The sequence below is a fragment of the Saccopteryx bilineata genome, chromosome 7 (genome assembly GCF_036850765.1).
Source record: "Saccopteryx bilineata isolate mSacBil1 chromosome 7, mSacBil1_pri_phased_curated, whole genome shotgun sequence".
Taxonomy (NCBI): Eukaryota; Metazoa; Chordata; class Mammalia; order Chiroptera; family Emballonuridae; genus Saccopteryx; species Saccopteryx bilineata.
Window position 1 is genome coordinate 113,370,866 of NC_089496.1, and position 25,649 is coordinate 113,396,514.

At 61.1% G+C, this 25,649-nt stretch overlaps 1 protein-coding gene across 2 annotated transcripts in view; it reads left to right on the forward strand.

The window, feature by feature from the left end:
- INPP5A (inositol polyphosphate-5-phosphatase A) overlaps positions 1 to 25,649 on the forward strand; it is a 154,156-nt gene that overhangs the window by 124,167 nt on the left and 4,340 nt on the right. For both annotated transcript variants that reach the window (XM_066239550.1, XM_066239551.1), the window contains exons 9-12: positions 795 to 879; positions 12,768 to 12,863; positions 12,986 to 13,060; positions 16,536 to 16,609. In XM_066239550.1, the coding sequence (XP_066095647.1) occupies positions 795 to 879; positions 12,768 to 12,863; positions 12,986 to 13,060; positions 16,536 to 16,609 (330 nt within the window). The remainder of the gene's footprint in view (positions 1 to 794; positions 880 to 12,767; positions 12,864 to 12,985; positions 13,061 to 16,535; positions 16,610 to 25,649) is intronic.

Genomic DNA, 25,649 nt, shown 5'->3' on the forward strand with positions numbered 1-25,649 from the left:
AAAGGCAAGTGCGGTGGCCTGGTCCCCATGGGCCCTCTCGCCCTCATGGCTTCCTCAGGGCCCCCAACCCATCCCCCATTCTGTCACCGAGTGCAGGCACCCTGTGCAGGGCACAGGAGCCAACCTGCGGCACCTGCTTTTGAGACAAGAAAAAGCTTTTCTGTGCAAGTTCTGTGGGAAAGGAGACAGGAGGGTCTTAAACCTGTGTCCTCGTCCTGTGCACAGGTCGGTTCATGGGCGTCCTGCACAGGACCCTCCTGAGCAGCGGCCTCCCTCCTGAGAGGGTCCAGGTGCTCAGGTCCCAGTCCGTTCGGCCCTGTGGCTTAGTAGGGACAGTTAAGGGTTCCCAGGGCCACTGCTGGACAGTGTTCACAGGATGACCCACAGTGAGTGGGGTCAACTGGCTCCAGGTCCTGTGGGAGATGGGACAGGACGGGGTGAGCTGGTCCTCCTGTGACAGTCCCTGTAAGTGCACCGCCCCAGCCGCCTGCGTCCCCGCACCCGCGCGCCCGCCCCGCCTCTCCCCAGTGCCTCTGTCGTTCCACTGCAGGTGGCTATACAGCGCCCTGGCCCAGGTGGTGAGGACATGGGGACACACACGAGTGAGAGAGAGAGCCTCGTGCTGTCGGAGGCCGTGTGTGGCTGTGGCCATCATGCTGGGAGTGTCGGGGCTGCACGCCTGCCCTTCACAGGAGAGGGCAGCACATGGTGGCGGGATTGCAGAGAAGCTGGCGCCGGCTGCATAGGTCGGTTGGCACAAGCACCCGGTGACCTGTCTCCTTCTCTCCTCCCAGGATCATTGACCAGCGATTCGAGAAAGTGTCCTACTTTGTCTTTGGCGACTTCAACTTCCGACTGGATTCCAAGTCCGTGGTGGAGGTAGGCACCCCCGCCGCATGCACAGCCTGTGTGTGTCCGTGGGTGAGGAAGGCAGCAGAGACGCGCTGTCCTCACAGGCGAGCTCAGTGTCAGCATTCCCGCAGGCTAGGTTTCCGGCAAAGACTCCTAAGACAGCAGCATCTCTATCAGAGCGGCCCTCAGACTCCCACAGGCGTGGTCATCCAGCGCAGCTGAGCCCCCAGACTCGCTGTCCTCTCACTGAGAAGAATAGGAAGGGGCCCAGAGGCCCTTGGCGCTCGTGGTCCTGCATCTCCCTCCCTGCGCAGTGGTGCCCCAGCTCCTTCTGTATCAGAGCTCGGGGGCGCGGTGTCTCCTCGGCGCCCACAGGGCTGGGCCTCGGAGTGCTGACCCCGCTGAGCTCAGTGCAGGGGACGAGCCCGGGGCATCGAGGGGGGGCGCTGGGCTCAGTGCAGGGGACGAGCCCGGGGCATCGAGGGGGGGGCGCTGGGCTCAGTGCAGGGGACGAGCCCGGGGCATCGAGGGGGGGCGCTGGGCTCAGTGCAGGGGACGAGCCCGGGGCATCGAGGGGGGGGCGCTGGGCTCAGTGCAGGGGACGAGCCCGGGGCATCGAGGCGGGGCGCTGGGCTCAGTGCAGGGGACGAGCCCGGGGCATCGAGGGGGGGCGCTGGGCTCAGTGCAGGGGACGAGCCCGGGGCATCGAGGGGGGGCGCTGGGCTCAGTGCAGGGGACGAGCCCGGGGCATCGAGGGGGGGCGCTGGGCTCAGTGCAGGGGACGAGCCCGGGGCATCGAGGGGGGGCGCTGGGTTCAGTGCAGGGGACGAGCCCGGGGCATCGAGGGGGGGCGCTGGGCTCAGTGCAGGGGACGAGCCCGGGGCATCGAGGGGGGGCGCTGGGCTCAGTGCAGGGGACGAGCCCGGGGCATCGAGGCGGGGTGCTGGGCTCAGTGCAGGGGACGAGCCCGGGGCATCGAGGGAGGGCGCTGGGCTCAGTGCAGGGGACGAGCCCGGGGCATCGAGGGGGGGCGCTGGGCTCAGTGCAGGGGACGAGCCCGGGGCATCGAGGGGGGGCGCTGGGTTCAGTGCAGGGGACGAGCCCGGGGCATCGAGGGGGGGCGCTGGGCTCAGTGCAGGGGACGAGCCCGGGGCATCGAGGGGGGGCGCTGGGCTCAGTGCAGGGGACGAGCCCGGGGCATCGAGGGGGGGCGCTGGGCTCAGTGCAGGGGACGAGCCCGGGGCATCGAGGGGGGGCGCTGGGCTCAGTGCAGGGGACGAGCCCGGGGCATCGAGGGGGGGCGCTGGGCTCAGTGCAGGGGACGAGCCCGGGGCATCGAGGGGGGGCGCTGGGTTCAGTGCAGGGGACGAGCCCGGGGCATCGAGGCGGGGTGCTGGGCTCAGTGCAGGGGACGAGCCCGGGGCATCGAGGCAGGGTGCTGGGCTCAGTGCAGCTCTGCTGCGCCCCAGTCGTGTGACCTTGGCTGGGCAGCACGGCCCGTGGCCCAGGTCTGCTGTGGGGGCGCTGGCACATGGGGTGAGGGCTCTCATGGTCGTGGGGCTGTAGCTCGGAGGTGATTCTGGGCGGCACCGGAGCCCGCCCCCACGCTGGAGGAGCTGGTGTCGGTGGGGGGTGGCAGCCGTGTACCAGGCATCTCCCAAGAGCTCCGTCCCGCGCCCACACAGACTGCGCGGCACACATGGCGACCATGGTGAGAACAACGTGAGAAAGTGGTCGTTCCTCCCACTTTTATCTCCCCATCAGCAGTCTCGTCACAACACCCCCACCCATTCATCTTCCACCTTGGGTAGAGAACTGTTTCTTAGAGACAGACCGCTGGCTGTGCTCACCCGTGTCGCCCTTGGCTGATGGGGGTGAATAACGCACTGGAACTGTTGCCATTATTATAATGATGCTCGCAGCACCTGACACACAACTCATGTGTCAGTGCCTCCACCCCCCTACGTCGAGGGGTGGCCTGTGAGTGAGTGAGTGAATGAGTGAGTGAATGAGTGAGTGAGGGCTGGGCCCAGCCCACAGGCGAGTTCTTAGGTGGATGTGTGAGCTCCCCGGGGACTTTGCGTTCATCCTCTGGGTCAGCCAAGTTTTTTCTGTCCTCGTTTGAAGCTGAAGAACTAACCCCTCAGTCACCAGGGACTCGGCCAGAGTTCCTCAGGCCCTGCTCCCTGCAGGAACCCAGGAGCAGCACCATCAGGTCGAAATCTGCCCCTTAGAGCCAGGCCTGAGGGGCCACAGAGCCGGTGCCCACAAGCAAGGCTGCCTCCTCCGTTAGCCGTATGCCACTGGGGCTGCAAGGCTGTCGTTTTGGTCTTGAGTCCCTGGGCACGGTCACGTCTGGCTGGCGCTTGAGGCCAGTGTGTCTCCTGTGCATGGACGGCACTCTGCTCCCTGAGGGCTCCTCTCAGAAGGTGGGGCGGGCCTGGACGACCAGGCTGGTTTGACTGGAGCCTGCTGCCTGCTGTCAGGAAAGGTCAGGGGCACACACGGCCGTTCTTTTCAGTGGAACAGGTGTCACACAGCATGACGATGCTGCAGACAGCAGGGTGTCAGCTACACACACCTGGCACTGGTTCCCGTGGGTGCTCTGCTGGGCACCAGCAGAGAGCGTGAGAGGCCATGGGCAGCGGGGCTGCGGGCTGGAGAGCTGGTCACCCGTGCGCTTGGGGCGGCTCGTCTGAACGGTCAGGTTTCCTTTCCTCTCCTCATGAGGGCCAGGGCCTGACTGCAGGAGGCCGAGTGCTCTGGGGGCAGTGCAGCCCTGGGGGCACAGGGGAGTGGCAGTGGGCCACCACACCAGCCTGGGCGCTGTCACTTCTCCCTGGTGGGCGGGCAGCAGACCACCTGCAGCAGTGGCCCCTCCCAGGACCCCTTCTCTGGATGCCCATGTGTAGGACCTGCAGACCAGGTCCTGAGGACAGGAGGCCACGTGGCCTCCGACCCTGTGTTCTTGGAGAAGTCTGTGTTCTCAGCTCAGCAGGTCACCCCCACGTTATGTAAGGTCACCTGGGGCAGCATGCAGGGGCCCACACACATCCCAGCCAGCAATGGCGCTGTGTGTGGTAAGAAGGCCGAGAGCTGTCAGGATGGGGGCACAGCATCAGTCTTCATTTGGGAGCAGGTGACCTCCCTCTGGAGGGAGAAGGTCAAGGTTATGTTTCTGGCTCAACTAAAAGCCCCATCTCAGCTTTGGTCTCCTCGCTCCTGGGTCCTGGGCGCTGGCTGCCCCTGGCTGGCACAGCCCACGGACGTTATTATTCAGCCCATCCCAGAGCGAGAGGCCAACAAGCTGGTGGACACAGCGGCCGTGAATCAAAGGCAGTGATTGTCGCCCCGCAGCTCCGAGGGGGGGGGGCAGCCAGGCCCTGGTGCTTGGGGGGGTGGAGCCCTGCTGTCATTGGTAGGAAGGGAAGATGGCAGGGTCGCCGCAGTCTCGCTGGCATGCGCCTGGGAAAGGGGACTGTCCCCCGGGACAGCAGCCTCGTGTGTCAGATGCAGATCAGACGCGCCTGCAGAGCGTAACTGGGGGCACTGTGATCACGGCGGCACTGCCTCAGCTGTAATTAAAGCACGCAGATTAACACGGGTACCATGTGCCATCTAGGACACTGCACCTCATGGCCTCATTACTCATGCAGCCCGCACCCGCCCACCTCAGGACCGCTCAGAGGGCATGTTTGCTGCCTTGCACAGCGGCAACTGGCAGCTGGGCGCTCAGCTGGGCTCAGTGACAGAGAGTGACAGCAGTGCCAGGCGCTCCCGTCTCGGTGCGGCCCAGCCGGGCACCCACCTGCCATGCCACTCTACAGTGACGGTGATGGACGCAGTTTTTTCAAGGCTGGTGGCCGTTTTCAAAAACCAGTTGCCAGTTCCTGACCGACACACGTGTGTGCAGGTGCCAGGTGGGCCAGTGAGGGGTAGACATCAGCAGCCCAGCAGGTCTGGGCAGTTTGCTGCCTATGAGACGGGTGATGGGGGCGTGCCACTCGACTGCCACAATCTCTGGAGAAAGCCCTGCTTAGAACAAGGCCTTTGCCGCCTGTCACCTGAACTCCAGGTGCCAGCCCACTTCTCTGCCCTCAGCACACGGAGTCGCTGTGAAGGTTTTCTGAATAGGGAGCCAGTGTCCACCCCCCTCCACCTGAGTCCTGCGCGGCTATGGCGTTTTGACTGACGCGGCCGGGCATGGAGGGACTTTGAGCGAGTGTCTCCACTGAGTGCACTTTACTCACTTGGTTTAAAACAATAGACTTATTACGTTACATCATCTAAGTTATGTTTTAATTACTGTTCTAAAGAGACCTTTATTTGATCTGTTTTGATACAGGACTTGTGACAGTTAACCAACAATGAAGTATAATTTCATATATAATTATGAGTATGCTGGTTTGTCTTAGAGGGTTTTCTTCCAGAAAGTGTGTTGTATAAACATAGGCTGGTGTTTCCAAGTAGTAGATTGATGTCAGGATCATTCCCATAATTATAGGGAAGGAAGAAGACCGGCACTGGGCTCCTCCTCCCTGTCACAGGAACTTGGTTTTCTGACTCGAAATCAGCGCTGTGCTCACTGGGCTCGGATGGTCTTTCTGGGCGCTCTGCCAGGCCCTCCTGCCCGCCCTTGGTTAGCACAGCACCGGGCTCTGGGGTGTGCCGTCCCTGCCAGCCAGTGGTGGGACCTCCGGGCCTCCCTCTGTGGCTCATGCAGGCCTGTGCCTCCGTGCAGACGGCCTCCCCCAGCCCTGAGCCCAGGGCTGTCAGTGGAAGGCTGGGGACGTTCTCAAGAGGCCACATCAGAGTGTGCCAGGTCCCCCTTCTGGGGCCTCACTGTGAGAGGGCCCACCGCACGACAGTGCCCGTCCTGGGAGCCGGTCCTGGGCCGGTGGCTTGTGTCCCAACACCTGCTGGACACAAGTCCGAGAAGCCCTGCTACTGAGGACCATGTGGGTTTGCACGGAGCGCTGGTGTGGGTGCTGCCGCATCGCCACACTGCGGGGAGCGCGGGCGCTTCTGGGGCGGAGATGAAAGGGTCTTTATGGTGTGTTGTTGTTCTGGACAAACAGTGGACAATATAAAACAAAGAGGAAGAAGGCGCCTCTGCAGCTGACACAGCCCCCATGACAGCGCCTTCTCTCGCTGCTGCCAACGCACCAGCCACTCAGCCCACAGCCCTGGCCGCCTGTGTCCAGTGACACCCAGGCCTTCTCAGCAGACGCCTCCACCTCCCTCCTCCGGGTCCAGAACCGGCCCTGGGAAGGGTGGCGCTCAGCAGGAGGGCCTTCTGGGAAGGCAGAGGGATGGAATGGTGCACGACCTGGGAGGTCCTGCCGGAGCTGGGTGGGATGGAGCCCTCAGGGCCTCGGGCCCTCCCACAGGGTCCTTGTCTGTGTCCATCAGGTGCCACTCCACTGACCTGCCGTCACCTGCAGCCAGGTCTCCCCCTTGCTTCTCAGAGCTGTGCACACCTGCATGTGTGTGCGTATGTGTGTATATGTGTGCACACACGTACACATGTGTGTGCCTGTGCGTGACAGGAAAGAGTGCTGCAGCCTTGGCCAGAGTTCATCTGGGGTCGTGTGCGCATGCATGCGCTGAGTCTCACTGTTCCCATCACAGCTGAGTGGCACCTGTGATGTCCTTGCTGTTGGAGTACGGGCCGCTGTCCTCTGAGGCTCCAGTGGCCCGCTGGGCAGAGGTGGGCTGGGACCCTGTGCCTCTTGCTCACCGGGCTCGCCTCCTCTGGCTGGCGGTGTGGGCAGTGGCCAGTACCTGTCTGTCTGGAGAGCACGTACTTTTTGGGGCGTAGCATGTGTCCACCCCAACGGGGACGGTCAGAGAACTAAACGGGGCGCCCTTGTCTGAGTGCTTCACTCAGACACGCGCCACTGGCAGCCACAGCGAGTTTTAACTGATTCCATTCCAGAGTCATCAGGTCAGTGGTTGACTCGCTTGTCTGTCTGTCCTCTGACTGTGTTGAGGACTCGAGACACGTCTGGGGGTGTCAGTGAACCAGGCTGCTGCCCCGCGGGGCCATGCTGCTCGTCTTCTGTTCCCAGGACATAGACGGGGATCCAGGAGATGAGGTGTGTCTCCGTCTGTCAGACTCGTGCTTTAACGCCGGTGCACTTTGCGTGAGTGGAGTTCAGCCAGAACTGGGGTGTGAGGAGAGCAGAGGGACAGGGCAAGTCCCCGACGGGCCTGTGCTCGCCCGCACCACAGAGACGCCCGCTCCCGGCTGCACAGGCAGGAGGGGAACCCCCAGAGTCGGGAATGGAGAAAGCAGAGACAGACCGTCTGGGGGCCAGAGTACGAGATGGGCTGTCCAGGGCCTGCAGCGCAAGCTGCTGGCCTCAGGGGCTCCCACTGGGCACACGGCAAAGGAAGCGGGAGTGCCCTTGCCAGGGGAACCCGGCAGCATGAGGCTGGTTTCCACAGTATCTTCTTGACCCCAATAGCCAGCACTTGACGGCGCCCAGAGATAGCTTCTGCCCTGGTGTGGACATCTGGCTGGGCCCCTGGAGAAGCCAGGGAAAGGGCATGCTGGTGGGAGCGGCTGCCAGCCCAGCGTTAGGATCTCAGGGTTGGTGGACAAGCCCCTGCCTCCAGGAGGCGGTGGACTCCCGGGCGGGTGCGTGCTGGGTGCCTGGCAACTGTGGCCGTGAGCGAGGGTTCTGTTAGTTAGAGCTGACGGGCTGACAGTGTTCGGACAGGGCAGAGACAGCTAAGGGGGCCTCGTCTGTTACCCGTTTTGGTGCCTGGCAGATGGACCCAGAACAAAGTCATTTGTGAGTGGACAGAGCTCCGGGCCCCACCAAGCTCGGCCAGCACTCGTGCCTGGCCGTGGCTACGCTTCCTCTGGGCAGCAGAGCCCGGCCTTTTCAGAGGACACTCTCCCCTCACTGACCAGCTCCCCGCTCCTTGCCAAGAAGGGGGAGGATAACCCCCTGCCCGGGAAGCAGAGCTGCACCTGAGTTCTGAGATTCTGCCACGGGCAGCGGCGTGGGCTAGTCCCGTTCCGCTCGGCTTCCTAAGCTTTGCCGTCTTTGCTTGTTGCAATTTTTTAGGAAAAGTCTCGGAGATGATGGCATAGGTTTCGGCCAGGCCGTGCTGAGAAGTGCAGGCGGGTGGGCAGGGTGGCCACATTCCTGGGTGGCGCTCAGGGCCCAGTGTCAGCCTCCACATCTTCATCCTCCGGCGGCCGCCCTCGGCCCTTGTTCACGCTGTGCGACAGTGTGTCAGGGCCTTGTCTTTTACAGACGTTTCCTTTCAGCTCTTCCGGAGTCAGGTCCTGTGAACTCTGTTTGTGGCTGAAATGAGCAGCAGGCTGGCCAGGCCACCGCCTCCCCATCTCCTCGCCTTTGTGTCCGATTTCATGCTGTCAGAGGGTGGACGCTCTTGTGCACGAAGCTGTCAGGTGTCGGGGGAGGAATCTGAGCAGCAGCGTCGAGAGGGACGGGTGTGGAAAGAGGTGAACTGTGTCCTGAGCCCACCCAGCAGCAGGCGTGCAGAGCCCAAGAGCACGGCTCGACGTGGGGTGCGGCTGTCACGAGCGTGTCCCGAAGAAGTGGGTGTCACAGTGTATGTGCTTCGGGTCTCATTGGAAAGTGAGCAAAGCCTTGTTCTCTTGGTGGTGATCTGACTCCTCAAGAACACGCTGGAACACTTCCCTCAGCCGGGGTCGGATGGGGCCACAGCGTTTGCTGTATCTAAGTCTGTGGACACCTGGCTGGACTGGTTTCTACCACCAGCCAGTCAGGATGAAACCTCGTTGTGCGGCCACAACTTGACGGACGCCCCCAAATGTGCTGCTCCGGGCCTGAGGTGGCAGCGTGCGGGGTCCACGAGGTCCATGTGTGTGTCAGGGCCCCTTCCCGTGTGCAATGTGGGCTGGGGCGTGCAGGGGCCAGAGGTGGCAGCGTGCGGGGTCCACGAGGTCCATGTGTGTGTCAGGGACCCTTCCCGTGTGCAGATGTGGGCTGGGGCGTGCAGGGGCCAGAGGTGGCAGTGTGCGGGGTCCACGAGGTCCATGTGTGTGTCAGGGACCCTTCCCGTGTGCAGATGTGGGCTGGGGCGTGCAGGGGCCAGAGGTGGCAGCGTGCGGGGTCCACGAGGTCCATGTGTGTGTCAGGGACCCTTCCCGTGTGCAGATGTGGGCTGGGGCGTGCAGGGGCCAGAGGTTGCGTGAGTGTCCTCACTGCTGCCCTAGGAGCTCTGGGCACTGGTGGGGCTGGGAATAGAACAGCTCCTTCTAAGGACTTACGATCCCAGAAAGGTAGCTTTGCTCACATGTCACACAGGACCAGGGCACCTATGTCCCCTCCAGACCCACTCCTTGAGATACTTCCAGAAGGCAAGACATGTCTGCTGAGTGTCCCAGCACTGTGGCCGGCCCATCCCTGACAGATGAGCTCCTGGGGCAGGCAGGGGGTGTCACCAGCCTGCGGGTGGCCTTGTCTGCATCAAAAAAAAGAACAAAACAAAACCAGAACAGACCTCATCAGCCCCTGGTTACATTGGGACTTAGCAGAAAGGGATTTTACAAACAGGTTGCTTCTGAACTTTTCTGATGACCCTGCAGAACCCCGTGACACAGCGCCCCTCTCTGTAATTGCAGTGGCCTGGGCATCTGTCCTGCCACCCCAGTGACCCTCCACAGCGAGCACGGGGTCCCAAAGGGGGTGTCAGGGACCCAGTCAGGCGTGCAGAGGGCAGGGCGAGCTCTAGCCCCTGGTGGCCTGGCTCACCTTGATTTGGCCCCGCAGGGTCCTGACTCCCCCCCACACCCTCGGTAACCTCTGGAACCTGCCGCAGGGCCAGCGAGAGTCTGGAGACCCCGTGGGCTCACAGGACAGGCCTTCCTGACTCCCGGGAAGGGACACCCAGATGCCTGTTCCCAGTCTACGCAGAGCTTTGTAGACACCAGGCAGGACTAGCAGTCATGTTCAACCAAACAGGATTTTTAATTCAAAATACAATTGAAACATATACATCACTTCCTGTGTTTAGTTGGGTGGAGGAAAAGGTAAAGTGGAAATGTGTTCTCGTTCTCTTCCTGCCCCTGGGAGGAAAGGAACCCCAGGGCTCTGGGTGGGGCATCAGGCAGGGGACACAGGCTGCCTGTGCTTCTCAGGGTGGGCCGTGTCCCCCACATGGCCCTGACCTGCCCTGTGCCCCTCTCCCCTGCCCTCCCGACAGTCCCCAGCTGGAGCCCCTGGCTCTGCGCACCCACCCGCCCCTCAGCTCTCACACTGCCCGTCAGGCCTTGGCCCAGGCTGGACCCTGCACCGGGACACCCCCACCACAGCTCCATCTCCTCATCGGAGGTCCCACACCCCACCTCCAGGCACACAGGACACACCCTGTGCAGGGGCTAAAGCCCACAGGGCTGCTGGACCCTGCAGGCAGGTTGCTTTGTGATGCTGCTGCCCTTGAAGTAGGTGCCTGGGGACAACAGCAGAAGGCTTTTATTTACCACTGAGAAATGTAGCAACTGGAGCAGGGCCCTCCCCCGGGCCCCATGCATCCATTCTGTGTGTGAGCCACCTCCCCAGCCCCTGCTCCTGGTGGGAAGTCTGACTGACACCTCCGTCTGCGTGTCTGTCTGATGGGACTTGACAGACACAGAGCAAACCGTATGGAACTGACCCTGGGAATGTCCTTTCTAAAGGAGGCCCTTGTCCTGAGCGCTGGGGCCACCCGGGGTGGAGGGGTGGGCACAGGGACACAGATGCACTCCTGTTCTGGGGGTCGTGGCCCCTGGGCTCGGTCACGCAGGTGCACAGGATCACTCTGAGGCTGAGACCCACCAGCTACATGTCCCCAGCTGTGGCCCCGGGCTCAGTCTGCAGCGAGGGCCCAGTGGGTTCTGGAGGCTCGACTCTTAGGGTCCGAGAGACTCTGTCTTAGTGGAGTGTTGCACCTCAGAGCAGGGGTGACAGCTGAGTGGGGGTGACGGGACAGGCTGTGCTCCTGGGACAGGAGGGGCCCCTGCATACTGCACCTCTGGCTGCAGTCACGGGCAGGGCAGCTGCACGGTGCGCAGAAGCACTGACCACAGCCCCGGGCCCCAGCCACTTCCCTCGCTGTCCACACGACAGGTGGCAGCCCTGGTGAGCTTGGCCCCTTACGCTCCTGCGGAACCGGCAGGCACTCGAGTGCCTCAGACAAGAGCAGGTGGCCCTGCCCGCGTCCTGTCCGTTTCCACGCCCTGCCCTGCCCGCGCCCTGCCCTGCCCGTGCCTGCTCCCTGCCGGTGCCTGCTCCCTGCCCATGGCTGCTCAGGATGAAATCAGTTGTAGGTGGCCCCTTACAAAAAGCATTTTGGGTACTTTTTCTCCTTTGAAAAGAGAAAAATCCCTTCTGTAAGAGGAGAGCCGGAAAGAACGGCCAGCGTCTCCGCATGAGTGGACGCGTGGATTGAGGGCGGGAGGCCCTGGCTGGCGGCCTGATCACTTCTTCATTCTGCTGAATGGGGGGGGGGGGGCATCCCCGAGGCTGAGATCAGATGTTTATCCTCTGGGAGCCTGGTTTCCAACAGGTGCCTTTGGGAGGAAAACCGTGAGTTTCCTGAATCCTGTCCTGTGGGGGCTACAAAGGCCGGGGGCTACAAAGGCCAGCGGCTGCCCCAGCCCACCCCATTCACGGAAGCCCGTAAGCCACTTAAGCACATTAGCATCTGGATGGAGCCGACCTCCTTGGGATACAGGGGAGGCAGGGCGCCTTTAGGCTGCTCTGCTCAGATTGCGCCCAGCTTGTTCTAATCCTCCCCGTTTGAAGGCCTCAGACTGATTTGACACATGAGTCCAAAAGCCACTTTGGGGCTTGACTTACTTAGCTTGTCTGTGCTCTGAATGGAAATGGCCTGTCCTGGCATGTACTTTGGGGCTGGCGGCTGCCTCCCTTGCCCCATGACCCTGGAAGGGCCTGTGTCCTGTGGAGGTGCCTGCGGGTTTGAGACCTCGCTCTCGCTGGGGACGCGACCCAGCACTAGGACCTCACAGGGCCATTCAGAAGAAAGTGTTTTTTTAAAAAATGAACATTAGGTTTTCCTTGCAGTGGTCTTTTTAAAAATAAACATTAACTAGCTCTTTTTAGAAAACAGCATGGAGGTAGATTTACATACAGACCTCAGCCCCTGGAGGCTCTGCATCAGGCCTGCAGGGCCCTCGCCCTCGGTACCTGGGCCCCTGGCTGCCTTGCTGCTGACATTTCTGGACCTGACCTGTCCCCCATCCTGTGAGCGTGTCACCATGGGGTGGCAGCCCCTGCGGGGCCCTCCTGTCTGCAGCACTGGGTCACGTGGCGTGTGACCTGCGCTCCCGAGTGCCCTCACCGCCCCTCTGCGTTTCCCTGGCCCTCGGAGCCCCGTGTAGGTGGGGGCTCTGTGGTCTGCACATGCTCACGCTCACACTCCTTCACATACAGATGCTGAGACAATAAGAATTTTCTAAATAAGCCCAATTTAATTTTTTAGCCGATCCCATAGCAGCCTGGGAGGGGGACAGTGCCCACTCTTCCCCTCGGGGCTGGTGTCCTCCTCAGGTCACCCCAGCCCGTGTCCAGCTGACCCAGACCTCTTGGGGGGCTGATCGCACTGCAGGTGCCTGCTGTGTGGCTGGTGGTGACGTCCCCGGCCCCTCCCCCTGTCTCAGTAAAGACTGCTCAGACCTTCCTGGCCAAGGACCAGGCAGCGTGTGGAGACACTCAGGGCTCCTGGGTCCAGGACTCTGGCTCAGGACAGGCCTGCCTTCAGCACAGCGTCCTGGGGTCCTGCCCTGGGGTCCTTTGACATGGAGGTGTGAAATGGGGTCGGGGCAGAGGTCAGGGGAGGAGCCGATTGCTTTGAGGTGATGTGGCAGGAGGACCCTCTCCTGGGACTGAGCCCACCCCCATCTTTCCTAGACTCTCTGCACAAAGGCCACGATGCAAACAGTCCGGGCTGCCGACACCAACGAAGTCGTGAAGCTGATATTCCGCGAGTCAGACAATGACCGGAAGGTGAGGGCCTGTCACTTTGGGCAGGTAACCTACGGCAGGTGCCATGCCGTGCGCACTGGGGCAGCATGGAGCGGTGTCCACGCCGCTGGCCTGCGCCCTGCACTGCCATCCTGTCCTTGCAGGTGATGCTGCAGCTGGAGAAGAAGCTGTTCGACTACTTCAACCAGGAGGTTTTCCGGGATGACAATGGCACCGCGGTGAGTCCGCTCTCGGCCGGGCCCGTTCCCCACCCACGGCCTCTGCCTTCCCAGCTCGACTCCTCAGCCCCACCGGCCAGCACCTTCCTGCTGGCCCCCGCCCGGCCCCGGCCCTGGGCCACGGGCGTTTGAGACCCTCTCCTGGGAGAAGTGGCCGCACACTCCCTGGCTTGTGGTCAGGTGTGCTGTGCAGAGGGAAGGTGCCCAGAGACTGGTGCCGTCCTGTCCCAGGGCAGCTGTGTGGCCGTCTGAGCTGGAGAAGGCCAGGCAGGGTGGGCTTTGAGAGCCGCCAGCCCAGAAGCAGCCCCTCAGAGCCAGGGCCATGCGGCCAGCCGGGCAGGATGAGAGTGGAAACTCCTGGTAAAGCAGGGACACGGGAGCAGCTCGGGGCAGCCAGGGGCCCGGACGGTAGGAGGGCCTGCGGCGAGGCGGGCAGTGGGCTGGGAGGGGCAGTGAGAGCACGTGGGGATCCAGACTCAGTTCTCGCTTGGTGTTGCGGCAGAGAATACACGATGGGCATTGGACAGAAACGCTGTTGCTATTGGCAGTAATGAGACATTGTTTTCTGCTGTGGAGGAAGATTAGTTTGACTATTCTGGGGAACTTGTGAATTTGACTCTGTGATGAAACGTGCAGTGGAGTTGGAGTAGACACCCCCCACGCTGTCACTGTCACGTCAGGAGCCTCTGTGGGAGCAGCCGGTCTGCACGGGCAAACCTGGGTAGCTGGCCCTGAGGTGACAGCGGCTTCAGGCCCCTGGCGGCTCGCATGAGTGTGCACCCTGCCCAGGCCACTCAGCACGTTAAGGGGTCAGCCCCCTGTCAGTCACACGCGGAAACGGGGTCAGTCACTCCACCCGGGGGGGACAAGATAAATGGCATGATGAGCCGTCTGAGAGCCCCCACTCCATGGTGGGCCGTGCAGCACAGCCGCGGGGACAGACTGCCGTCCACAGGATGGATGTGCCCACACCGCCGCGGCCCCCAAATCCATCGCGCCCTCCATCAGCCACCGGTCTTGTACCCGTCTGACAGGAATTTAATTCAAGCTGGCTCCTGAAAATAATTATTGTATTTTAAGAGTAGTAATCATTGGCCAGGACATGATTGAATGTGTCCATGCCTATTGACTTTTTCTATGATTTATAGCTTTGTTTAGTCGATATTCCCATCGAAATTGTATAATTAATTATAAGTGTGGCTGTCAGGCTGCAGGATGGAGTGCCCTGGCGAGGATTTGGAGAGATTAAATTTTGCTGGGCTGTCCCGCCGGCCTGGGGATCTCCGCGCTCTGCCGGGCGGAGGGAGGTGTCTGCTGTGTGCTCAGCGGCTGCCGCAGCCCCGAGCGCATCGATTTCCAGCTCTTTTCTTTATCGCACGCCCTCTGCAGCAGCGGGGAGTCTGCGGTGGGCCGCGCCGTGGAGGGGTGTAGTCAGTACAGCTTCATCATCGTCAAGCCCTGCGCTGGTTCTCGCTGTGTAATCAGGAGGCGCGTGCAGGATACACGCAGACTCGGCTGTCGTGTTTGCGAGACACCGCGGAGGGACACGGGCGTGCGGCGTGAGGTCTAATCAGAGACACCTCACGTCCAGGGGCTCTGCCCACAGCCGGCTCCCTGGCTGTCGTTTTGTGTGGACTCGGGCTGTGGCCAGACCCCCCCAGGCCCTGACACTCGGGGCAGCCAGGCGTGGGGTCTGCAGGCCTGGGCAGCGTTTATAAACACCCGGCACTCAGGCCGCAGCTGGCTGGGGGGTTGACCGCAGCCCTCCCCCGCTGGGAAGCATGTGCAGCCACGGCTTCCCACCCACATGGAGTTGGAGTGAACGGGCCTTCAGATCAGCTCATGCTGGCACAGCCCTGGAGTCCGGGAGCATCTCTTGGCTGTGGAGAGGGGCTCGCACCGGGTCGTGGGGGAGGCTGGGCTGTGCTGTGGGCAGGGCAGGCGGGCACGTGGGGAGGGAGACGCTGGAGGCCCGAGCCCCCCAGGTCAGCTCTGCTCCTGTTTCAGCAGCTGGAAGGTTCCAACTCACTCCAAACCTCATGCTTATTTGCCGTTCTTTTTACTCAACACCTTTCACAAGGGGAAGATGGGCAAGATTCGGGTGGCTCCACCCCTAAATGCTGCCCCCGATGGCTGACGGAGCTGCCCAGCTGGGCCGTGGGCAGAGGAGCTGGGGCAGGAAGGTGCTCAAGGCCTCACCAATGGCTTTGCCTGGACTTTCAGTGCCTGTGGCAGCCTGCCAGGCTGTGTGCTTTGGAGTGTGCATGCACACATGTGCACTGTCTCGAACACACACATGCACTAGACACAAACACATCAGTACCGGCCTGTGTCCCGCACGCACACCTCCCCTTGAGTGCATTTTGTCTCGAGACCTCTCCCCAGCCCCACTGAGGACCTGACTTTGGGAACGGTCCAGAATCCTCCCTGGACAGGGAGCGCGTGTCCCCTCAGCACAGAGGCCGCAAGCCAGTTTGTACCCCTCCATTCCCCTGCTCCTCTCCTTCCCAGATACCCCCAAGCCTGGCACCCTCCCCTGGTCCTTGGTGTCCTGGTCACTGGTCAGCATAGCCAGCAGGTGTGTGCTCATGTGGCCTCCCAGTCTGAAGCTGCCAGGTAGGGTATGTGGCTCCCGTGACGGGGTCTCTGCAGGAATATGTGTGAGGCTGGACTCGGAGAGCTGCTGGACACGGTCCCCTTTGTGCACAAGGAGCTTCAGACCTCCTCCTAGTGTGAGTGCTCGGGCAGCCCTTCCTGTGGGGTTTCTACTCGGCTTCCTCCTCTCCCAGCCCGGGACCGGTGGGGCTGGTGGGGCTGGTGGGGCCGGTGGGGAGGGCTGCCTGGTGCTCAGGTAGCAGCCTGGCACGAGCAATTACTGTGTACATGGCGCTGCGATCACACGCTTCGGGGGTGATGGATGAGGTGCTTTGAGGGGAACCCCTACGTAAGGCTACGCTCCCACCCAGCTGCGAGGGGACATGATTAATGAACACATCCGAGGGTGTGCGTGGTGACGGCTTGTCACAGCCCAGTGTGGCCAGACACTGCGTAGCACCCCGTCCCACATGGGAGCACCATGCTGCATGGGCCGTGTAAACGTGGGGCCATTTTTATTAGCTTTCTCTGTGAGGTGGACACTGCTTACCTCTGAGGTTGGGTAAAACAAGAGAGGTGTGCCATCCTCGGAACACCACCACAGTGAGCGGCCTCCCCAAGGCCGCTCTACGCCGCCCTGCCCAGCACCAGCAGCAAACGAGCTGGAGCTGGAGCCCAAGCATGCCTCATGGGCAAAGGCTGCCGGTACCCACGGGTCCCTCTGTACACGATGTGGCCGCTCTCAGTGGAGGGGCCTGCACACAGACCGGACATGTGGGTGCGTTCCCAACAGCCACAGGCGGTGCCACTCCGACCAGGGGCTCATGGTGCCCCAGACAGACACACCAGTGACTTTATTTTGTTCTCTTTCTTTCTTCAGCTCCTAGAATTTGACAAAGAGCTGTCTGTCTTCAAGGATAGGCTGTATGAACTGGACATCTCGTTCCCTCCCAGGTAAGGAGCACTCCTCCTGGATGTGGGGTGACTGTCCTCCTCGTGGGGCAGCCAGCGTGCCTGCGCTCACCAGCCCCGGGCCTGAAGGCAGCGACCTGTTGACAACAGCGGGGGATCTGTCGTTTTTTAAAAAGACATTTTCTCAGGACATTTGCCCAAAGTGGTCTGGTCAGCCATGTGCCCCGTGCACAGAGGCAGCCCTGCACTGTGTCTCCCGCAGGGGGGTCTGCGTGGGCGTGGCACGTGACACTCACAGAGCCCTGAGGTTTGACCTCATGGTCCAGGCTCTGACCGAGAGGGCCGGGTGCTCAAGAGTTCAGGGTCCCTGCCCAGACTAGTGGCCTGACTGTCAGTGAGCCAGAGAAGCAGGGGCCGTGGGCCCCACTCAACCCTCGGGCCACTGGGCAGGTGCCCAGGCTAAGTCTCAGACCCGTGTGTGAGCGGGTAAGCCGCTCCCCCGCCCAGGGTGCCGGCCCGAGCACGACTCCCTTGCACTGCAACGCCGCTTCACGCGTGCTGTACGAGGGTGCACTCCTAGGTCCACTGAAGTCAGAGACGTTCGTGGGGGTTGTTCAGACCCCCTTCTTGTGGGAGGTTGACCCAGTGCTGCTGAGCAGTATCGACTCTCCCTCCCTCTCAAGCTTGGATATCTTTCTTCCTCGTGGTTTTGTTTACCTGGCCAAGGACCAAAGAGGCCTGGAAGCCACCGTGGGCCCGGGCACAACTCTGTGCACCTGTGCTCCACGCTGCCTCTGCCTAAAGTTTCTCCCAAACCCTGTACCCTTAAAAGTCACCTGGGCACAGGGCACTAAAGTGTAGGCAGGTCCCCCAGGGGCAGGGCTGCCATTCCTGGGTAAACAGTAAGGGACACTCCGGCGTTTATAGGAAGGTAGCTGCAACCTGGTGGCCCCTAAATTCCCACCTGTTCACCTGAGGTCTTTTCTGTCACTGGAATGGGGGAGGGGATGCTTTGGTGCCAAGTGGGAGGGGCTTCAGAGAGCCTCCAGGATGGTGATGTTTGGGTGTTTTCTGTTGAGCCCCAGAATATGATGCCTGGGGCAGCTACATGCACAGTGCACCTGCCTTCAGCATAGTCCCAGGTCACCTGCTGAGCAAAAATGTCCACAGGGTTTCCTGGTTTGTGTGGTAGGAGAATAGCCCCCAGAGATGTCCCACCCTTGTCCTGGAAACTGAATGTCCCACATGGTGGGCAGAGGGGACTTCACGCGCCCTGAGTACCGGCCTCAGCAGAGAGCTTCCAGGATGCAGGCAGGAGCAGGGGCGGGTGTGGCTGCAGTGCTGCGTAGCCAGTCGATTGGGTTTTCAGATGTTTTCCTGTGGTTTAGAAATCATCTTTGAAGGGTTCCAAGCTAGACATATGGGGAGGAAAAAGGGGGAGGAATTTCTGACCCGTCAGCTCTACAATTGGGACCCAGCGGCCAGTAAGGACCGCAATCAGCTTCAGCCCAGTCACAGCACAGGCTCTGCACAGAGTCTACCTCAGGTCCTGGGCCACCCTCCCTTCCCCGCCACCCGGGTCACACCTGAAGTCCTCCACCTTTGGTCTTATTGTCCTCTTAAAACCATGTCAGTGTCAGTGGCTGCCCAGGGGAGTTACAGCCCATGGGTCACCACTGGGCGTGCAGAGCTATTTGCAGCAGAAGCACAGAGGCTGCCGCAGGGTGGCCAGGACAGCAGCTATAGGTCAGCAGCAGCTGTAGGTCGGCGCCTGCCCACCTGCGTTGTCTGACCTGCCACCAAGTCGTGGGCTCAGGCGCGTGGGCTCATGTGCACACGGGAAGTATGTGCATGTGTGCTGTGTGGATGTGTGTACAGAGGAGTGTGTGCATGGGTGTGCTCACTCATGTGCACACTGGGAGCTGCATGTGCACTTCTGCACATATGTGGGCATCACATAGGTTTTGTACGTGTGTGCACATGTGTAGGTATGCGTGTACATGCCTAGGAACAGTGTGCGTGCCAGGTGTGAGGGGGTTATGGACAGTTCTGCATGTGTGTGGTCTGTGGGTTTGCCTGTGTGTACAGTGTCCACACATGCGGAGATGTGTGTATATGGATGTGTGTGCACGGTGCGGGTGTGCATGTATATCTGCCAAGTTGGTACATACAGCATGGTTGTATGTATACTCATGTAGGTATGGGGGTGTATGTGTGTGTGCATATCTCTTGTTGGGATATAGGGGTGTGGATTGTGTATACATGTGTGCATGGATGTGGTACATGTGTGAGGTGTAGCTGTGCATGTAGCTGTATGCATGTACATGGATGTATATATGGGAGAGTATACACATGTAAGGTGTGGGTGCATGTGTACATCTGTGTGTAGGTGTGTGCATGGGTGTGAGTGGGTATGTTGTATGGGTGTTCGTGAGTCTGGGTCTGGGTATGTATGGGAGAGTGTGCATTTGTGGGTGTGCGTGGGTCTGGGTGTAGGGTGTATACAGTGTGGGTGTGGGTGTGGGTGTTGTCGGCACTCAGCTTCCACGAGGTAGTCTGACGCTGATGAGAGCAGCTGAGGACTTGTGACTGGCTGCCCAGCAGACCCTGTCTTGGAGCAGCGGGGTACAAGCTTCTGAGAACCCTGTCTGAGGGGCTCAGAGACAGTGAGATGGCTGTCTTGGTCCTGCGTGGGGGGAGGTAGCCCTGAGTGAGTCGTGGGAGCCAAGCAGCACTTCGTCCAGGGAGGGCCTTCTGGAAGACCAGCACCCTGTCCTCTTCCCTGGCTCCTTCCTGTCCCACACGCCCATCTCCTGGCGGGGCACAGGTCGCCCTGTGGGAACTAAGGCTGGGCCCAGTGCAGGAAGCCCCAGAGTCACCACAGAGACCCCGCCCCACTGCGCCTGGCCTCCCCTGGGATGCCCAGGGTGTGTCCAGGAGCTGCTGCGCCCCCACCCCAGGGCCACGCCCACCCCTGGACGTAGCCCCAGAGTCACCACAGAGACCCCGGAGACCCCACCCCACTGCGGCCTGCCCTCCCCCGGGATGCCCAGGGTGTGTCCAGGAGCTGCTGTGCCCCCACCCCAGGGCCACGCCCACCCCTGGAGGAAGCTCTCCCCGGGTCAGAAGCTGTCTCATTGCCGCTCCGCCTCGGCCGTAGGCCTGTTGGCTTCCCACCGCCAGGCCAGGTGCAGGCTCTTCTGGGAGGACGGACCTCGTGGAGCATGAGTCCTTGTCACGTGGCTCCAGCTCTTCGGAGCGCAGGGACGCGGGTCTGAGAGCGTCTGCCTCCTCGGCCCTGGCTCCCGCCTTTAGAACCTTTTGATCCTCTTGCCCTCGTCATTCAAGTGATGAACATATCACAGCCTGGCCCGGCCACCATGGTCCCTGTCCTGATGGAGGTGAGCCCCGGTCGTGAGCACAGGGCACGTCCCTGCTGGAGGTGCCGCCGGGGGAGCCTTCCTCCCCACGGAGCTCCGCGTGCTGCCGGCGTTGGTCAGTCACACACCCAGGCAGTCCCCAGGGACATTTCATTAGCAATGGGTCTCCTAATGAGAGTGATGGCGATCTACTCCAGGAAAACTGTCTGTTACTGCTCTCCACAGACTAATAGAACGTTGCTCCTAATGGATTATAACTTAATGCTGCCTGTCATTTTGCTGGAGAAGATGCTAATATTTCAGACGTTTATGGAGCCTTCAATACTCGTTCTTCCCAGCCGAGCATAGCCTCTTCGTCAGGGACAACCGTAGGGGCCGGCTGGCGGTCAAGAGGCAGACTTGCTGCGGAGCAGGCTGGACTCGGAGCAGCCAGGAGGTGGCTGGACAGGCCCCCGGCCCCTTCCTGTGCCTCCACCAGAGATGCTGCAGTCCCACCCGGAAGGATGCCCGCAGGGTTCCTGTGGGCCCCGCACACGAAGGGCTCTGCATGCGTGGAGTGGCCAGTGGGCAGACAGGATGGCAGAGCTCTCCACACAGCTTTTTGAAACTGCCGCTTCGTGTTGGCGCAGAAGTTACCATAGCGGTAGTTGTTTGAAGTAAACGTTGGTGAGAAGAAGCTTCCTCACGCTGTGCCCAGGCCCCGCAGAGGGACAGGTAGCCCTGCCCACCTCCCCCCTCTGTCCCAGCGTCCTCTCAGTTCCTACCTCTGAACCCAGATTTGGGTTATTTGGAGCTGATGGCAGGAGCCATGCCTCCCCAGGTAGCTCAGTGTAAGTGACAGCTGCTTAGAGGGGCGGAGCCTCTGGCTCCATTTGCATCCCGGCCTGGGGTATTATTTACCATCGTGGGTTTTAAAATAGGAGGAGAAAGAAAAGGTAGTGGTGCCCAGTTCCTGCACGGTGGCCACCACCACGCTGAGTGTCCCTGCAGCCCGCATGGCACAGGGCAGTGGGCACTGCGGGTGCCGGGATCCAGCCCTACAGGGGCACACTCTCCTCTCCGGTGCTGAGCCTTGAGGCCCAGACCCTGCTGATCGCACCCCCACCCCGCTTTCCAGACCTTCCCAGAACCACCCTTTCCTGAAGCTAGGGAACCCAGGGTCCCCAAGAAGCAGCCCACAACAGAGATGACCTCCTTCCTTCCATCACACTGGTCTGTGTCAGCAATAGGTCGAAGTCCCCCCCTCGTCCCCTCCTTGTCCCCACAGCTCCCAGTGCTCTGGCCATGTGGACCAGGCCAGAGTCTCCATGTCTGTGTGTTAAATACAACCACTGGCTGCTCTGTCGCTGAGATCGGCTCACTTTCCAGTGTCTGTGCAAGTCCTTCACTGATGACGCAGCTGAACCTTCCCACTTACCATGAAGAAAAGCCATGTCCCACCCCAAAGTGGCTGGTGTTGACTTTAGGGACGAGTCCCGGAGAGCAGTGTCTCTCGCCCATGTGGTCCCGGGACCCCTTTCCACGGCTAGAATGACGGCCCCTAAAAGGCTGTTCTACATGGTGTGCACCTGCTGATGGTTACCATCACTTATAAATAGTTATTAGTTTACTTTTTAATGACAACAACAAACCATTGCATGGTAACATTTTTGTGAAAAAAATTGCCTAACCAAAAAAGAATTCGCAGAAGAATGGCATCGTTTCACATTTAAAATTTTTTTTTTTAAGTTCAGCTTCATAGACGACAGCTGAGATCTTGTATTTGGGTGGTACATGAAGCGGGCATCCCCGGGAGGCATCCTGTGGGGGTGTCTGTGGCCTCAGGCCACCTCACCCCACCAGACTCCAGAGCCGTGTGTCCGAGGCCTGAGAGTCCTGTGGAGTTACTGTGCTGCTCGTCAGGTGTTCGGAAGGTGGCCGCTCTGTGATCATGAGTGACACAGGGGCACAGACCTGACTCCCACTGCGCCCAGGCGGCCCGTGTCACCCTGTGAGGGCGCAGACAGTGTCCTGGTGTGCTTATGAGTGCAGTGTCTACCTTCCGGACCCCAGAGGGGCCTTGGGATCCCAGCAGTCCATGCTCACAACCAAGACCACCCAGAAGCTGCAAACAGCCAGAACGCACCCGTCGAGGGACGGGCTGCTGACGGGGATGTGGCGGCGAGCACACCTTACGCCTGAGCAAGCCCTGCTCTTGGCACCAGAGCGGCCACCCACCTCCATGCAGGTCACTGAGCCAGACTGGCTGGTGGTGCTGGGGTCACGACCCTCGACCTCCCAGGCTGTGGGGTAGGTGGGCCAGCATCGCTGTGCTGTGTGCTGTTCCTGCTTCATCGTCCTTGAGCACAGGGCAGTGTTGGCCCTGGCTCTGTCCATCCTAACTTCACCAAGTGTCGCCATCCTCAGAGAGAGTTGGGTGGGGTCCCACCCACAGGCAGGCTCACTGCACAGAGGAACACCCGGTTACAGGATAAGACCAAGTTGTAGCTCTAGAAAACGACAGAACTGTGTATAACACGGCCCGACCGGCTGGACAAGGCTGACTCTTCTACAGACACGTTCATTTTTGAGGTAGCGACTGGGAGGCTCTTTTCAAATGTTTTGTGGGCCATGACTTGGAGTTTGACCAGCTATAGACCCGGGTCTGTAACAACGTGCATAAAATTGCAAACTCATGCAGGAGGGTGACTTCCCTGCTGTTTACAGGCCTGGTGCTCAGGGGAGCAGGATGTGCATCTGTCCAGCTGGACCGTGAGCCCACCCCAAAGCTCAGGACCCAGGAGCTGGGCCCGGGGTGCGGGGCACGCTGTCAGCCTCTCTCACCCGACATTGGACGTGACAGTGTTGCATTTAGTGGTGTCAGTGCTGCAAGCGGGGCGTGAGCCCTGGTGACACGCCTTTTCTGTGGCTAGGTCGGCCTCCATGCCGGGTGCTTCGGCAGTCACTGTGCACAGCTGTAACCTGGGGGCAGCTGCGACCTTACCAGGGGAGGTTCGACGGCCTGTCCTTACCCTCCCTGAGGAACGTGAGAGGGCAGCCGCCCCTTCCCCATCTGCTCCTGGTGGGCTGCTTCAGAAAGGAGCCCCCAGTTCCTGCTGAGACTGGGCAGCCCTGCAGATTCCACCCTGGCCAGCACAGCAGGGCTTTGTGTTACCGGCCTTGGGCCGTGGTGACGGCCGACACCGGCCTGCTCAGCCTGCTCACATGTCCCCCAGCGGAGGGGCCAGGGCCCACATCCTGAGGTGTGGGGAGGTGGGGCAGCCTCAGGGACAGGGGGCGATTGTAGCTTTATCACTCTGCCATTCCTTACGCGGCTTCTCCCTCGCCGTCCCGAGTCCCACCCTGCTCGGGGTTTGCTTTCAGATAAGTCTGAGTGCACAGCGAGTGCCGCATTAATCAATGTCAGCTCCCAAGGGAGTAGCCGCGCCCTGCTATGGGGCCACCGGGGCAGTGCCTGGCCAGGTGCAGGAAGGATGTGGCACTGCCAGGCTCCCCTCCTTTTCTAGGCCACGCTGGCCTTCCCCAGATCCGTCTGGGCCAGCACCACACTACTGGGGAGAGGTCTGGCCCTGGGAGTGGCTGAGCCCTCTAGGCTGCAGGGTGAAGGCCCGGCCATGGCCCTGGGCTCTCCGCCGGGTCCTGGCCAGTGCAGAGCGGGCAGACCCAGCATACTCTCACTGCCTGTGGTGTGCGCAGGACCACCATGCACACAGCTACTGAAAGATCAGACGTGCTGGGATTTCACTGCACCTTGGGCGTGGGGTGCACCCCCTTGGGGTAGGTGGACATCGTGGTGCCTCCTCAGAGGGCACAGCTGCAGGTGCTCTGTGGGAGGGGAGCTTCCTGTTGTAGAAACGTGTCTCGGATGCAGCCGAGTAGAATGTGGAACAGGTGACGCCAGCCTGGTCTGAGCAGCCTGCGTCCCTGAGCGGTGCTTTGCAGCCCGGTTCCTTTGACTCTTGGCGAGCTGCCTGTTGCCAAAAACCTGCTCCTCTGAAGCCACTCAAACAGGACACAGCTGAGGCCAGGAAGCCACATGGCTGGAAACCCCTCACAGCGCCACAGGGTAGCGATAGAATGTTCTGGAGTGACAGGAAGCCCCTGACTCCTGTCACTTGGCACAGAGGCTGCCAGAGAGCACAGGGCTGCTGGGTAGAGAAGCGGGCAAGGTGCTGAGTGGCCATTGTCAGTACAACCAGGTCACAGGTCTCTGCTAGACATGTTTCACAGCCGCTTCATGGCAAACACCCTCCACCGGACCTGTGTCCCAGCGAGGGGACTTAGTCTGTTGTCCTTTGGAAAAGGGGAGAGTTGTGGGGGTCCCACTGTGGGCACCCGGATCGGACGGTGCACCCCAGGCCAGGCAGGTCCCAGTCGGGCTAAACTGATAAGGCCGTACGAGGTGCTGTCCTCCGTGTGGAGACAGGCCTGGCGCCCGCTGCCCTGTGTCCTGAGGTCTATGGACAGCTGGTGCTCTTCCAGAGTCAGCAGGGCTGGACGTGGGAACTGCATCGGTGCACAACCCCGTCCACAGCGGTGGGTCCCTGATGCCGTCGAGCTGGTGCCCTACACGGGGCCCACTCAGTCAGGCCTCTGGTGAGAGCTTTGTAGGCGAACCAACTCCAGCAGAGACCCAGGTGTGACCCTGACAACCGTCAGGGGCCCAGGGTGGAGGACAGGACAAGAGTCAGTCTCAGACTTCCCTTCCAGCCCCAGCAGGAAGACGTAATGGCAAAAGGGCCTTTACAGCAGTACCGTACAACTCACTGGGATTAACCCGTAAGAACACACGAGACCCTCACAGGACACGCTTCAGTCTCTGGCGCAGCCATGCTAGGGGCACCACAAGTGAGAGGACAGCACACGGGGGGGAGGGGGGGCACTGACCGCAAAGCCAGGCCTCCCGAGTTCATTTAATGTGACTTCACTCCGTCCCCATCAACGCGCCCGCTTGGGTGGGGTGAGCGGTGTTCATGGTGTGGAAGCCCAATGGGCAGTGCAGGGCCCGCAGGCAGGACGGTCCCTTTGGAAGCTGGAGGAAGCTGCTCACAGGGGGGACATGAGGGCCAGGGACGGGCAGCTGCAGGACAGTGTGGGCCGGTGGACAGTATCTGTGGACAGTGGGCTGTGCTCAGCGGTGGACAGTGGGCTGTGCTCAGCGGTGGCCACAGGCCCGACCTTGGGGCTGGCAGCACCCCAGCCTGCTCCTCACCCTCGTTGTGTCCTGTGCTGGTCAGGTGGTTGGCTGTGGTGGCTGCATTCCCAAAGGAGCCCCAAGGCCTCTCCTGATGGCCGAGCAGGCAGTGCAGTGGGACCTGCATGGGCAGGGCAGGGACAGTCTCCACCACAATGCTGACCCAGGCCGTGGCCTGGGCTCCTGCCCCCTCCTGGGAGGAGAGCTGAGGTGGGAGCAGGCTGTGGGGACAAGGGTGAGAGGCCAGGCTGGACCCCCACTGTCCGCCAGCTCCCTCTGGGCCCACAGCAATGTCACATACCAGTCACTAGGATGCAGGCCGGGAGCTGGGCGCGTGAGGTGCTGACGCCATTTCCCAGGCGGGGGTTGTGGCACCTAAGACCATGTCCACAGCGGAGCAACGTTAACAGAGGACCCCAGTCCTCTAAAGGGATGAGTTTGACTTGATGTTCTAGAAACTTCTGTACAGGGACTCTCTCTCTGGATAGCACTGCCGGCAGAGGAGACT